Source organism: Ambystoma mexicanum, chromosome 6p, assembly GCF_040938575.1.
Source record: "Ambystoma mexicanum isolate Mex_15411 chromosome 6p, UKY_AmexF1_1, whole genome shotgun sequence".
NCBI classification, from domain to species: Eukaryota; Metazoa; Chordata; class Amphibia; order Caudata; family Ambystomatidae; genus Ambystoma; species Ambystoma mexicanum.
This window is the reverse complement of record NC_090935.1, coordinates 541914873-541927071: the sequence shown is the minus strand read 5'-3', so window position 1 is coordinate 541927071 and position 12199 is coordinate 541914873. Positions and strand designations below refer to the sequence as shown.

Below are 12199 nucleotides of genomic sequence, written 5' to 3'. Positions count from 1 at the left end.
GCTCCGAAGTGCTGTCCCAGAAAAAGAAAACTTCCACAGATATTGATAAAATGGCTCTGTCCCAAGGCAATGATCCATACAGTGAGGCAGCCCTAAGCCAGACAGTTACAGACCCACATAGCACGCTCTGTTTAATGGCCAATAGGTCTACTCCATGCCTTTCTACTGAACCACTCCAACCCTACACCTCCACTGCATGGCTTTACCTTTCCCCCCACATCCACACCAAGAGCTAATAGGGAAATGGCCTCTACAGAAAATGGATGCAACATGAAAACAAGCCAAAAGCAAACCAAGACCATGCACACACCTGGTTTTCTACAGCTCACGTGTGCTAAGAAATAGACCAAAAAGTCAACCCTGATTACTTCGTATTTATTTATTTTTTATTTATTTATTTTGACATTTCTAAAGTGCACCTAACCCAGAGGCAACTGGGCGCTAGGTTGCATACGATTGATGGTTACGGTAGTTACATATTGCAGTTGGTTACAGGTTGTGCAGTTGTGGCTGCAGTTATCCAGTAAACATTGTATGCATGGCATACTATATACAGTTGGTAACAGGTATCGGTATAGGTAGATTGCTGGTACATAGTTAAGACGAGAACTATATAGTTGTCGTTCCTCTAGGTATCTTGTGAAAAGAGCCAGCTTTTAAGGCCTTTGCGGAAGGGCCAAACAGAGGGTTCTGATCTAAGTGCTAAAGGCAAGGAATTCCATTGTTTGGGCGCAATCACAGGGAAGCTACAACCTCCAGCTTTTTGGCGCCTGTATCTAGGGATGGTTAGGAGGCATGTAGGCCACATGGTAGGTCTATTGGTTTGGGCCTTGGAGATTTGTCTACCTAGATAGATTGGGGCACTGTTTGATAGGCATTTGTGGGCCAGAGATAAGATTTTGAATGTAATGTGTTCCCGGACCGGGAGCCAGTGGATATTGCGTCTAGCTGATGAGATATGATTTATTTTAGAGATGTTGAGTGCAGCTCTAAGAGCCTTGTTCTGGTTGATTTGCAATATGTTAATGTTGCACGAGTTTGATCCTGCAAAGAGGGAGTTTAAACCCATGCACAAGCACTTCCCAATGCGGGGCTTTCAAGGTGTTCTTCTATTTCATGTTGAGCCTTTCAAATATGGCGCCACTTTTCGCAGTCTCATTATTTACCTGCTCTTCTGACGAAGACCCTTTCTTTACTTTCTGCTTTCTTAGCATTTCATACTTTCCTTTTCTTTTAAGTATTCTGCAATATAAATATGCACCTTTTTTAATGTACAGTGCTATAAGGGGGAGGAGGGAACAGATGTATTATGTGGGATATATTGACCCAACTCAGCTGTATATCCCCATATCACCAAGCTGCATTTCAGGAGAAACAACAAAATGGCTGCACTGGCTCCAGTAAGCACCATTGCCTCAAAACTGCGTTTTGCAGCAACAAAAAGAGGGCTGCGCCATCTTGCAGCGCACATATTATGCAGGATGGTACAAGGGGACACACTGAGAAAGCCTGCCAGTGTTTTCTTACATATGCAAAAGAAATGGAGTGAAAAAGCAGTGCTGCTTTGCTGTAAGCCCAGAATTCCCATTGCAAAAAGTGAATGTCACCTCTAAAATGATGCCGCTCTGATGCTATTTTTTCTTGTTTTCACCAAACTGCTTTTATCAAAAAGACCCTGTCACGCCCAGCCATATTCACATTGTGCTCCATCAGAAAAGAGCATTATTCCTGAATGACAGGCTGTGCCAGCCAAACCTGAGAAAAACAACACAAACTTTCCTTCAGCTACATGAGAAACGCTTAAATTGTCCTACAAAATGTCAAAAATCGCTGCTTGAAAGGAAAATCAGAGCTTTCCGTGCACTTGTCAATTCCAGGAGACCTTTGCCTTGTACAAACTGTTGTGTACAAGAAACTAACTATGGCTGCAAAACAATGTGGGAATCTAGATAAAAAAAAACAGATTTTCAATAAATATGCAACTTTCAGTCACCACATGTTAAATGTACTTTTGCAAAATAAAGGAAAATATCGGTTTTAAAAGGGCATGTTGGATAAGGCCCTGCCTTTATCTAACAATGTGAAAGGGGATTGTGCAGTGACAATACATGGATGAGATGGTTCTATTCAGCAGGTTTTCTTCCAATTCAGAGCAAAAATAAATACAATTGAATCAAACTGCAATGGCTCCCTGGGGGGAAGGGGAGTCAGCCCAAAAATAGGTTTCTGCAGTGGCTACATGGGGGGAGGACCAGCCAAACAGGTCTGCTGGGAGGATGCTAGCAACATAAGAAGCCCCACAGTAAACTCCTTGAACACACAAGTGATAATTGCTAGGTTGGGCAGACTGTTGTCTGTGATCCAGCCTCGTAAAATAGAATTGTAGGACACTAAAGTGCGAAGTGAAAATTCACACCTCCTCGTGAGTTCCACTAGAAGCTTCAAAGGAAATCTCTGTGACAACCTGGGGTGAGGGGGTAGCCTTCGAAAGGCATGCCCATACATGAAGAACAATACTGACATTTGTTTCCTAAGACTATTTATTAATAAACATGTTAAAGACTTATCTCTGCAGCAGAACTTTGCAAAAATGCGAAAATGTCACAGTTTAAAAGTGATTTTGTCGTTTATAGTTTAAGACATTGTAGCACTCAGTGACCCCTTCGGAATAGAAATGGCAGTGAATTGGGTATTATAAGGAAAGTATCCATGATGCCATTGCGAATTTTAACACTGGCATGCCTAATAATAATCTATACACATGTGTAAAGTTATACAATTTTAAGTAATATAATTCTCCCTGAAAAGCACGAAAAACTGGTAGAAGGGCGAAACAAGATCCCACAATCGTGAGGATAAGACTGCTAGACTCTACATACATGTAATCTGCCCATGTGATTTGTTAAAATGTCACAAGTGTATAAATGTGTAAACTAGGTTATGACTAATTTTGGGCAAAAAGGACTGTGGGATGGCTTTTTACCTCATATAATGCAACCTCAGAAACTGGGACTCCTCCCGAGGAGGCAACCAACATTGATTGTTCTATCCGCTTCTTGGGGGGTAGGCATAGCTTAGTTCTGCCCACCAATAATTCTGTGATGTCACCATGCTCTATATAAGGGGTAGCTGACAGAACTACAGACAGACACTCTTCCTGAAGTTCCTGCACTGCGATCTGCTCCATTTATCCTGCCAGATTCCAACTACAAGGCCCAAGCATTGCTGACCCTACTCCAGAGCCCACTGCAAAACCTAAGCATAGCTGATTACTATCCCAGCAAGGCCAGTGATCCAGAATCAACCCACTAATCTCCCATTAAAAAGGGGAAAGCTGTGGTACACCTTTTGCATCCTGAAATCAGACTGGCTTGCTGCCCACTAACTGCTTTCCCACAGACTGCATCCAGCAGTACCTGAGCTATCCAGTGACCCGAAATGCCCGGCTGTTCGCTACACGGTGACCAGACCTTGCCCAGCTGACTTTTGCCAGGCGTGCTGCCATGTGGTGACCAGAACCTGTTGACTGTCCAAAAATCCCAAAACTAAAAAGTGGACTGTGAGTATAATCCCCACCCCATAGAAACACATAGCCTATCTTATCTTGCCTTTGTCCTTATCCCACTCTCTAAATAGTCATATTTGGTAACTTGTTAAATCTGTCAGAATGATCCTTGTATCCTGTCCTTAATGTTTATGTGCTAGCGCCATCTCTTTTCCATTTTGTCTAGTGTAAATTATAAGCCCTTAGTTATATTTGGAGTAATCAAACTAATTCCCATTATTTTATTGTTGGGGTTGAGCACTGGGGTGATCTCGCATATCAACCTTGGAGCTCACTGAACTCCTCTTTAACAATATAGCCTAGATGATCTAGTGTAAGTAACATTTTCCTTTCTTTCAAACCCGATTTTCTCATTTTGACTGCTCTATTTACCTAAAAACGAACCTCACTCTACCTTCCAAATGTCTATTTACCAGCTAGAGATCTATTTTCACCTCTATATTGTCCATTTGATATATCTCTATCCCTCAGCCAAAAAACACACTCCAAATCAGAGTATTTCACCCATTTTTATTAAAAACCATTTGGGCAATTTAAAGCGGGAATTGAGAAAATTGCAAGTTTTCCAACATGTCATTTGGCTGCAGCATGCTCTAAACTTTCGAATTGTATGCCTTTTGCTGATCCATTGCCTTGTGATTGCCAGTGGTATAACACACCTGCTATTGTGATAAAGCATATGTATATTATAGTTTAACCACACATTAATTAATTATTTGTAAAATTCCAGTGATATTTTAGGCCTTTGCTAAGGGTTTAAAGTCAATTCTGTGAGGGGAGGTCAGATTGTGATTCCGTTTTCTCTCTCTTATACCTGACTACCTGTTGCTTATTTCTATCCACTCAGAATTCGATTATTTGTGGGTGGATGGAACATTGCAGGGGGGAACGTTAACTTGGGTGCTATCTTTCCTAAAATCAAAAAGTACTCCTATTCAATTGTGCAGTGTCTATGTTCTGGGAGAAGGTTCATTAAGTGCATTGCTTGCATTTCTATTGTAATTATCACCCCATTGGTGTCTGCCCCATATTAAAATTGTCTGATTTCATTTGATTTTAAAAATAAATAAACGTTGCATTGTCACCAACCGGCCTTGTTCATGGTCCATTGTGACCCAGGGTATTTGAAAAAGGGTGTCTGATACGAGTTGTGTATCATCTCAAAATTGCATAAAATTAAGAGAAAGACATAGCAATTGAGAGCTACATTCTAGGCTGAGACCAAGATATGTGTCGCCCGATTGAAATCCTTAACAATTATTATAAAAGGTGTGACAGGTGTATTGATCCTAACAGGGTACGTGTGACGCTGTCATAAAGGGGACAATCAAAGACCCGATTAGATAAATCCATAAGCCCACACTACACAGTAATATGCCAATTTGATCAACATTAAACCAAACTAAAAATGAGCTAACAAAGCGCTAAAGCATGTTAAGTATATATATCCTAAGTACAAAGTGGTCCCTCTTGTGATAAAACCACTGTGGATGTATACAAAACAGTTTACTGACGCATGTACTGCATTTATCCTTCCCCAGGGTCCCCTAGCACAGTTATCTATCCTTTTGGTCACGCCACCATGGAGAACAGGCAACCTGAACCCACAACCACCCATAAAGGAAACCCATACACAAGCACTTCCCAACGCGGGGCTTTCAAGGTGTTCTTCTAGTTCATGATGAGCCTTTCAAATATGGCGTCACTTTTCGAATGCCTCATTATTTACCTGTTCTTCTCGGGAAGACCCTTTCTTTACTTTCTGCTTTTTTAGCACTTCATACTTTTCCTTTTCTTTTAAGTATTCTGCAACGGCACTGCTGGCGAGAGCTTCTTTCTCTAAAAAAAAAAAGAAAACACATACTTATTGTTCAACAAGCACCTGTAAGACTTTGCGCTTGCTTATGAACTTGCTTTAAAAAAATTAGAGCGAGAACTCTGTGAGACAGGCATGGTATCAAGAGAGAGACAGGCTCAAAGGTGTTTGTTTTAAAACCTTTATTTACTAAGGTTCGTGGGTTGGTGTAAGGCCTGACTGGCCCTAACTCTAAATGGATGGTTTCCTTAACTGATGTTTCTAAAGGCCGTAGCTGTCTAATAGTCCAAAATAAATGTCTGTCTGTATCTTACCCTATGCTTGCCCTCACTCTTTACAAAAATGTTATAGGAAGTCTTTAAAAAGGAAAATAGTTGTACAACAAAAAATGGGAAACCAAAGTTGGTTTCAAGGTGGTCTTCTCACCAGAAGTAGTTTTGGTCAATGTCACAAAAATGAGTTCAATCAAAAAAAGCTGTCCGTAAGACCTTCTCTACAGAGCCCTTGCAGTGACTTCAAATACCTTGGGTGTCTTTGAGTTTCATGGGGTTCCCTTCCCCAAATTTCAAATTGTTCAAGTTCCAAACACCACAAAAGAAATCTAACAGTTCCTTTTGATGTTTCTCGGGATTCCTTTCCCCAAGCTTCAATCCTTTCAACACTACAAAAAACAATATGTCTCCAACTTGAATGGGTCGCTCAGGGTTCCCTTCCCCAAGTTCAGGCCCCTTCCAGCTTCCAACACAAATTCACTTTTATCAGGATGCTCTTTGCTTTCTTTGGTAGGCCTCTCAGGATTCCCTTTCATTTTCAAAACAAAACGAAACAAAATATATAATAATTCCTTTTAGGATTCTCAGGGTTCCCTTCTCTAAGCTTATGCCTCTTTGTTTCCAAAATAAATATTCAGCCTTGGTAGGCCTCTCAGGGTTCCCTTCCCAAAGCATAGGCCCCTCTAGTTTCAAAGACTAGTTCGGCTTGTCAGGATGAACCTTTTCCTTCTATACAGTTTCTCTCACATCCAATCCTTTCATGGGTTAGAATAAGAGGCTTTCGAAAATGCCAGGCTCTTTGCACTTCCTAAGTGCGATCACTCTGATCCTTTGCCCCTCTCTTTATTTCTCACACTCGTGTCCCTTGTACTTTTTATTTTTAGATGCTTCCTGCACCACTTTCAGTTATCTGGTTTCCTTTCAATTTGTTTTGCAAACTTGCCCTGTCTTTTTCTCTGTTGTACCTCTTGCCGGCACCCCTCGTTCTGCTGTGCACCCTTGCACCTGTTCTTTTCCTATCGTGCCTCTTGCACACTTCTTTCACTCTTCAATGCACACCTGCACTTGTTTCCCTCTTTCAGCGCCGCACGCACCCTTTTCTTTTACTACGCTTTTACTTTTACGCCGCTGGTGTGCCATTTACTTCCTTCTGTGCCACTGGCATGCTTTTTCGTTCTTTCCTTGTTCCTTTTTTCTTACTTTCTGTCTCTTTATACTGTCCTTCTCGCTTTCTGCTCCGTGCCGCTTTACAAATCTTGCTTTTCTCCCTTTCCTGTTGCAGCCACCGGCATGATCCAGAGTTTCTCCCTCTCTCATGGGAAACTCAACGGTAGCATAACTCTGGCGAGTGGTCTCTCCTGGATGCTTTGGGTCGAGGTCAGGGTCTCACTACCTGCCCCCTCATACACTCTTGGGGCCGGCACATGATCCAAGGAAATGTGCAATTACACAGACACAACCAGTAGGATACAAGCTGCTTTGCTCTGGCTCTCTGGAGGCCCGACTCTCTAGCCATGCTGCAGCCCCTCACAAACACCGGGCCTGAGTCGCAGCACGCCATTCTCCTCTGGATCCTTCTTTCTGCAGTTCCTCACTCCTCGTCTTCTCTGGTCCAGTATGCCTCCCCAGCTCGCTCATTCACCTGTGCAGACGCACACCTGTTATAGTTCCTAGTAGAGTCAAGTGGTGTGAATGATTAGTGTAGAGTGCCTGACTTAGTGGGACAATTCAATGGTAGTTGGAAATAGTAGGCCCCTCCCTGCATTCTCATGTTAACTATAGGGGACATCTTCATTGCTCTCGATCGCCTCTCCCTCGTCCCGGTACTTTTCAAAAATGGGCAGGGGGAGTCAAGGCAAGATGAGAATGGATATTTAAAAGCTTTATTATTACAAGGTAATTGGTAAAGGATAGGGGTAGGAGCCCCCTGGCCTTGGTTCTACATACTGTTGTATCATGCTTGGTGTGAATGCAGGTACTTGCAAATGCATGAGAGAATGTTGGTGTGCCTGAGAGAATGCTTGGCTAGGAGTGTAGGAATGCCTGTAGTTAAGGGTCCATTGGGTGCCAGTTGGAGAGCCCTAGCCTGGGTGATGGGACCCAGTGGTTCAAGTTTACCATCTTTTATTTTTAACAACTTTATTTATCATTGCACACAGGTTATGCACACGCATTTATATAATTCACTTTGCGCTCACACAACATACACAAATTAGCTTTCCTCTGTATTCAGGTTTTCAAGTTCTGTCAAGTCTGCCAGTTATTGTTTATACCTTGTCCATATATTCCTGGATTTAGAGGCAGGCATTACTGAGTCTATGTACAATTCTTCAGTGTCATTAGCCCACAACATATCCCTGTTCCAGTCTTCCTTAGTTGGCGGATTTACATTCTTCCACCTCATTAATATGGCCCTTTTGGCTATTAATAGGCTCAGGTTTAAGAGTTTTCGCCACGTCGGGCTAATTTTCCACGCAACCCCCAGCATACACATCCGCGGTGTCCATTCCACCGGTTGGTCTGCCATCTTATCTAGGGCTCCACAAACCTCCGACCAGTAGCTTCTCAGTTCTATACAGTCCCATAGCATATGAAATATATTAGCGTTTTCAGTGTTGCATCTCGGGCAGGTTCCAGGTGACGCAGGGTATATTCGCTTGAGTTTCAATGGTGTACAGTGTGTCCCGTGGACTATTTTATAGTGAATCAGATTGTATCTGGAATTGCATGATATCCGTTTGGTCAATGCATAGATCTGGGACCATTCTTGATCCTTTATCGGTTGTCCCAAATCTTGCTCCCACTTGCCCTTAGCCGTGTGAGTTTCCACTGGGCGCGTCTGTACTATACCTTTATATAGAGCGGAGGCCGTAATTTTTTGTGTCCCCCCTGTGTACGTGTATCCTAGCCCCATGTTTATTTCAGGTTTATTCAGGTAAATTGGGTATATATGCTGTGTGATGGCTGCTACCCGAGTGTATTGTTGTTTATGTGCTTTTGTGTTTCCCACTATGTCTTTAATATCTTCCCATTGTAAAAAGCGTTTTTCTGGGAATAGCTGTCCCCATTGTGTGATGCCTCTAGCACTCCAATGCATCGCCACCTCACTTTCTATGCAAAAAGGTGTGTGGGGGTCGCCCCAGAGTGGCATACTTGGGTGGTATAGCTTGCTGGTGCCAAATATGTCAGCAATTTTGGACCATGCTGTGATTGTGACCTTTGTTGGGTTTATCATGTTGTAGTGTTTGGGGTTTGATCTAGTTATCATTTGTAGAGCTACAGTCGCTTCTCCTTCTTCTGAGGAAGGGGGTGGGGGTCCTGGGTTGAGAAAGCAGGTGGCCCAACATGCTGCATAGTGTGCCTGCGCCGCCAAGTAATATAATTCCAAGTCTGGTGCCATCAGCCCGCCCCTAGGATACGTATCTGTCAATACCCTCCAGCTCAATTTAGGATGTCCACCCCAAAGGAACGCGATGCAGGCGCTGTTTATTTTGGAAAACAGAGCACGACCAGGCCAGACCGGCACTGTGCTGAATAGAAAAAAAGGTTTGGCAATATTATCATTTTAATTAGTGCTATTCTTCCCATCAACGATATGGGTAGAGCATTCCAGCGCTTCATTTTGGTGCATAGTGTGTCAGCTAGTGCAGTATAGGTCAAGGCGCGGGATAATTGGGCTGTTCTAGCAATGTTGGCCCCTAGGTACACGATGTGCACCGGACTCCATATGAGACCATGTAGATTTTGGGGTTGCGCAGTGTTTGTGAGTGGAAATATCTCTGACTTGTTCGGGTTAAGGCGTAGACCCGGATATTGACCGAACTTTTCTACTTCTGCTAGTACCCTGCCTAGTGTACCATCAGGATTCTTTAGATATAATAAAATGTCATCCGCATATAACTTTATGATTTGTAATTTGCCCTCGAGCCAAATTCCGAATTCGCTGTATCGTGATCTGAGAATATCTGCAAGAGGTTCTATAACTAGAGCGAAGAGTAGCGGGGTTAGTGGGCAGCCCTGTCTGGTCCCTCCTAGCAGTTCTAGTAGGTCTGTAAGGGAGTCATTGATTCTAATCTTCGGATGGGGTCGTGTATATAGTATTTGAATCCATTTTATACATTTTGGGCCAAACCCATACCCAAACCCATAATTTCGTAGTACCCCGAATAGGAAAGGCCAGGAGACAGTGTTGAATGCTTTCCGCATATCAAGGAAGACCTCTATCCCTTGTGTCTCGGGGGGTAATGTAGCCATAATTTTGTGGCATCGTCTTATATTTGTTGCTGTGGATCTGCCCATAATGAACCCTGCTTGGTCCTCATGCACCATATATGGCATCAATGGTGCGATTCTGGTTGCTAGTATCTTCGCTAGGATCTTGGCGTCTGTATTTATTAATGACAGTGGCCGATACGACCTGCATTCCTCGGGAAGTTTCCCTGGTTTAAGTAAAAGTGTAATTATTGCTTCCCTGGTGGATGCGGGAAGTTCACCCTTGTCTAATGCTTCCATCCACACGGCATACAGTCTGGGTGCTAACAGGTGACTAAATTCCTTATAGAATTTAGCTCCCAGCCCGTCTGTGCCAGGAGCTTTCCCATTGGGAAGTGCTTTTATTGCCAGAACTATTTCAGCCTCCGTGGTGGGTTCCTCCAATGATTCCCTGGTAGCATCTGCTAAGAGAGTTGTTGGTATTTGAGATAGATAATGTTCTCTCTGCATCTGTGACGTTACACTGGGGGAATATAGCTCTTTATAAAATGCATAGAATGTTTCCTACAGCTTACTCTGATCTGTGGATATAGTGCCATCTGCTGTCTGTATGCAGAGTATGGTTGTGGGACCGCTTTCCCCTCGTACCGTTCTAGCTTGTAGCCTCCCTGGGCGTTCCCCTTCCCCATATCTGCGTGCCGCGACAGGTCTATCAAAGTATCGAATCTCTTGATCTGCTGTTTCTGTATATTCATCCAGTTTGGTCTTTATTTTTGAACTAAGTTGTGGTGATGGGGTGAGTGCATACTGGGATTGCAGAGATGTTATTTGTGTCTCTAGATGTGCTAGCCTACCCCTAATATCTTTGAAGAGCCCACCTTCTGTGGATATTGATTGACCTCTAATGCATACCTTAAACGCTTGCCATAGTATTGCCTGACTTGAGACCGAGTTTTCATTGATATCAAAATATTCTTGTATTTGTTAGACCATTGAATTTTTATAGACCAGGTCTCACAAGGCTGCGGGTTTAAATCTCCATGGCGGTCTGTCGTTAGCCCTGCTGGGGATTTGCAATGTTAGTTGTATTGGCGAGTGATCCGAGTAGGTCCTAGGGTAGATGTGAGTATTTGTTGCCCATGCCAGGATTTCACTATCTATTAGCCATACATCTATTCTGTAGTGCATGTCATGGACCGTGGAGTAATACGTATATTCTCTCTTGGAGGGGTTTAATGTTCTCCAGGCATCCTTTAGATTTAAATCCAACATATGTGCAAGTATGTTCTGTGCTGCTTTGGTTAATGTTCCAGTTTGTGTTGATGTGCGATCTAGTTGTACGGCCAAAATAGTATTAAAGTCCCCACCGCATAGCACCTGGGCGGGCCGTGGTGAAATTCGCTCATTTTTCAAACACTGAGGCGTAGAATTCTGGGAGGTCATTGTTCGGTCCATATATATTAAGAAAGACTATTTCCTTATTATAGAGATTGCCGTGGAGCAGCACATACCTTCCTTCAGGGTCACATTCAGCTTTGATAGATTTGAACGGTAATGTTTTGTGTATCAAAATTGCAGCTCCTCTCGCCCGTCTAGAGTATGTTGTGAAATATTGATGTGTCCCCCAATTTGGTATCAATTGCCCGCCCTGTCGGGACCTGTGTGTGTTTCCTGCAGGAAGATTATCTTAGCGGCCTGCCTATTGATATAAGCTAAAATCTTCCTTTTCTTGATGCTAGATCCTAGACCCCTTACATTCCAGCTCAATACGTTAATATTGTCTTTGCCAGTTTTAGCCATTAACTATGGGGTACTTGCATTCGCGTACACGCCAGTGTATTTCTGTTGCATGCTTAGGAACCTCCGTACTCAAAACATGTGTGCTTTTTGTTGTAATACCCTTCCTTCCATAATTAAACCCCAACATTCCCAGATTTACCCCTCCCTCCCTCACAGTTCCCCGAACTTCAACTGTGCCATTTGATTTCCATCCCTCCCCATCCACCAACATCACGAGCACCTGCTGCAGGGGTGGGGGCTGCGGCAATTTCCAGTGCCCATGCCGACATTGGGTGTGTGTGTTGTATCCAGTTCTGGCTTGTTACTCTCACTCATCGTGACATCTTTGGGGTAGCGTTATCAGTATAATTTGTAACATACGTCATAGACACCCCAGATGTGGGCCTCCTGAGGGGGAAGCCTATGCCGTTGCTATTCCATCCCACCTCTTCAACGTGGTAGCGATTATATGACTGTGGAAATACTTAGATTCCCTTCTGTTTAGGTTTGTCCATTGTTTGGGGGAATGTGTGTTTCAACAAAATTTGCCGCCTC

At 43.3% G+C, this 12199-nt stretch overlaps 1 protein-coding gene across 1 annotated transcript in view; it reads right to left on the bottom strand.

The window, feature by feature from the left end:
* CWC27 (CWC27 spliceosome associated cyclophilin) overlaps positions 1 to 12199 on the bottom strand; it is a 1312165-nt gene that overhangs the window by 287785 nt on the left and 1012181 nt on the right. Inside the window, exon 12 of the mRNA XM_069627345.1 lies at positions 5295 to 5404. Within this exon, the coding sequence (XP_069483446.1) occupies positions 5295 to 5404 (110 nt within the window). The remainder of the gene's footprint in view (positions 1 to 5294; positions 5405 to 12199) is intronic.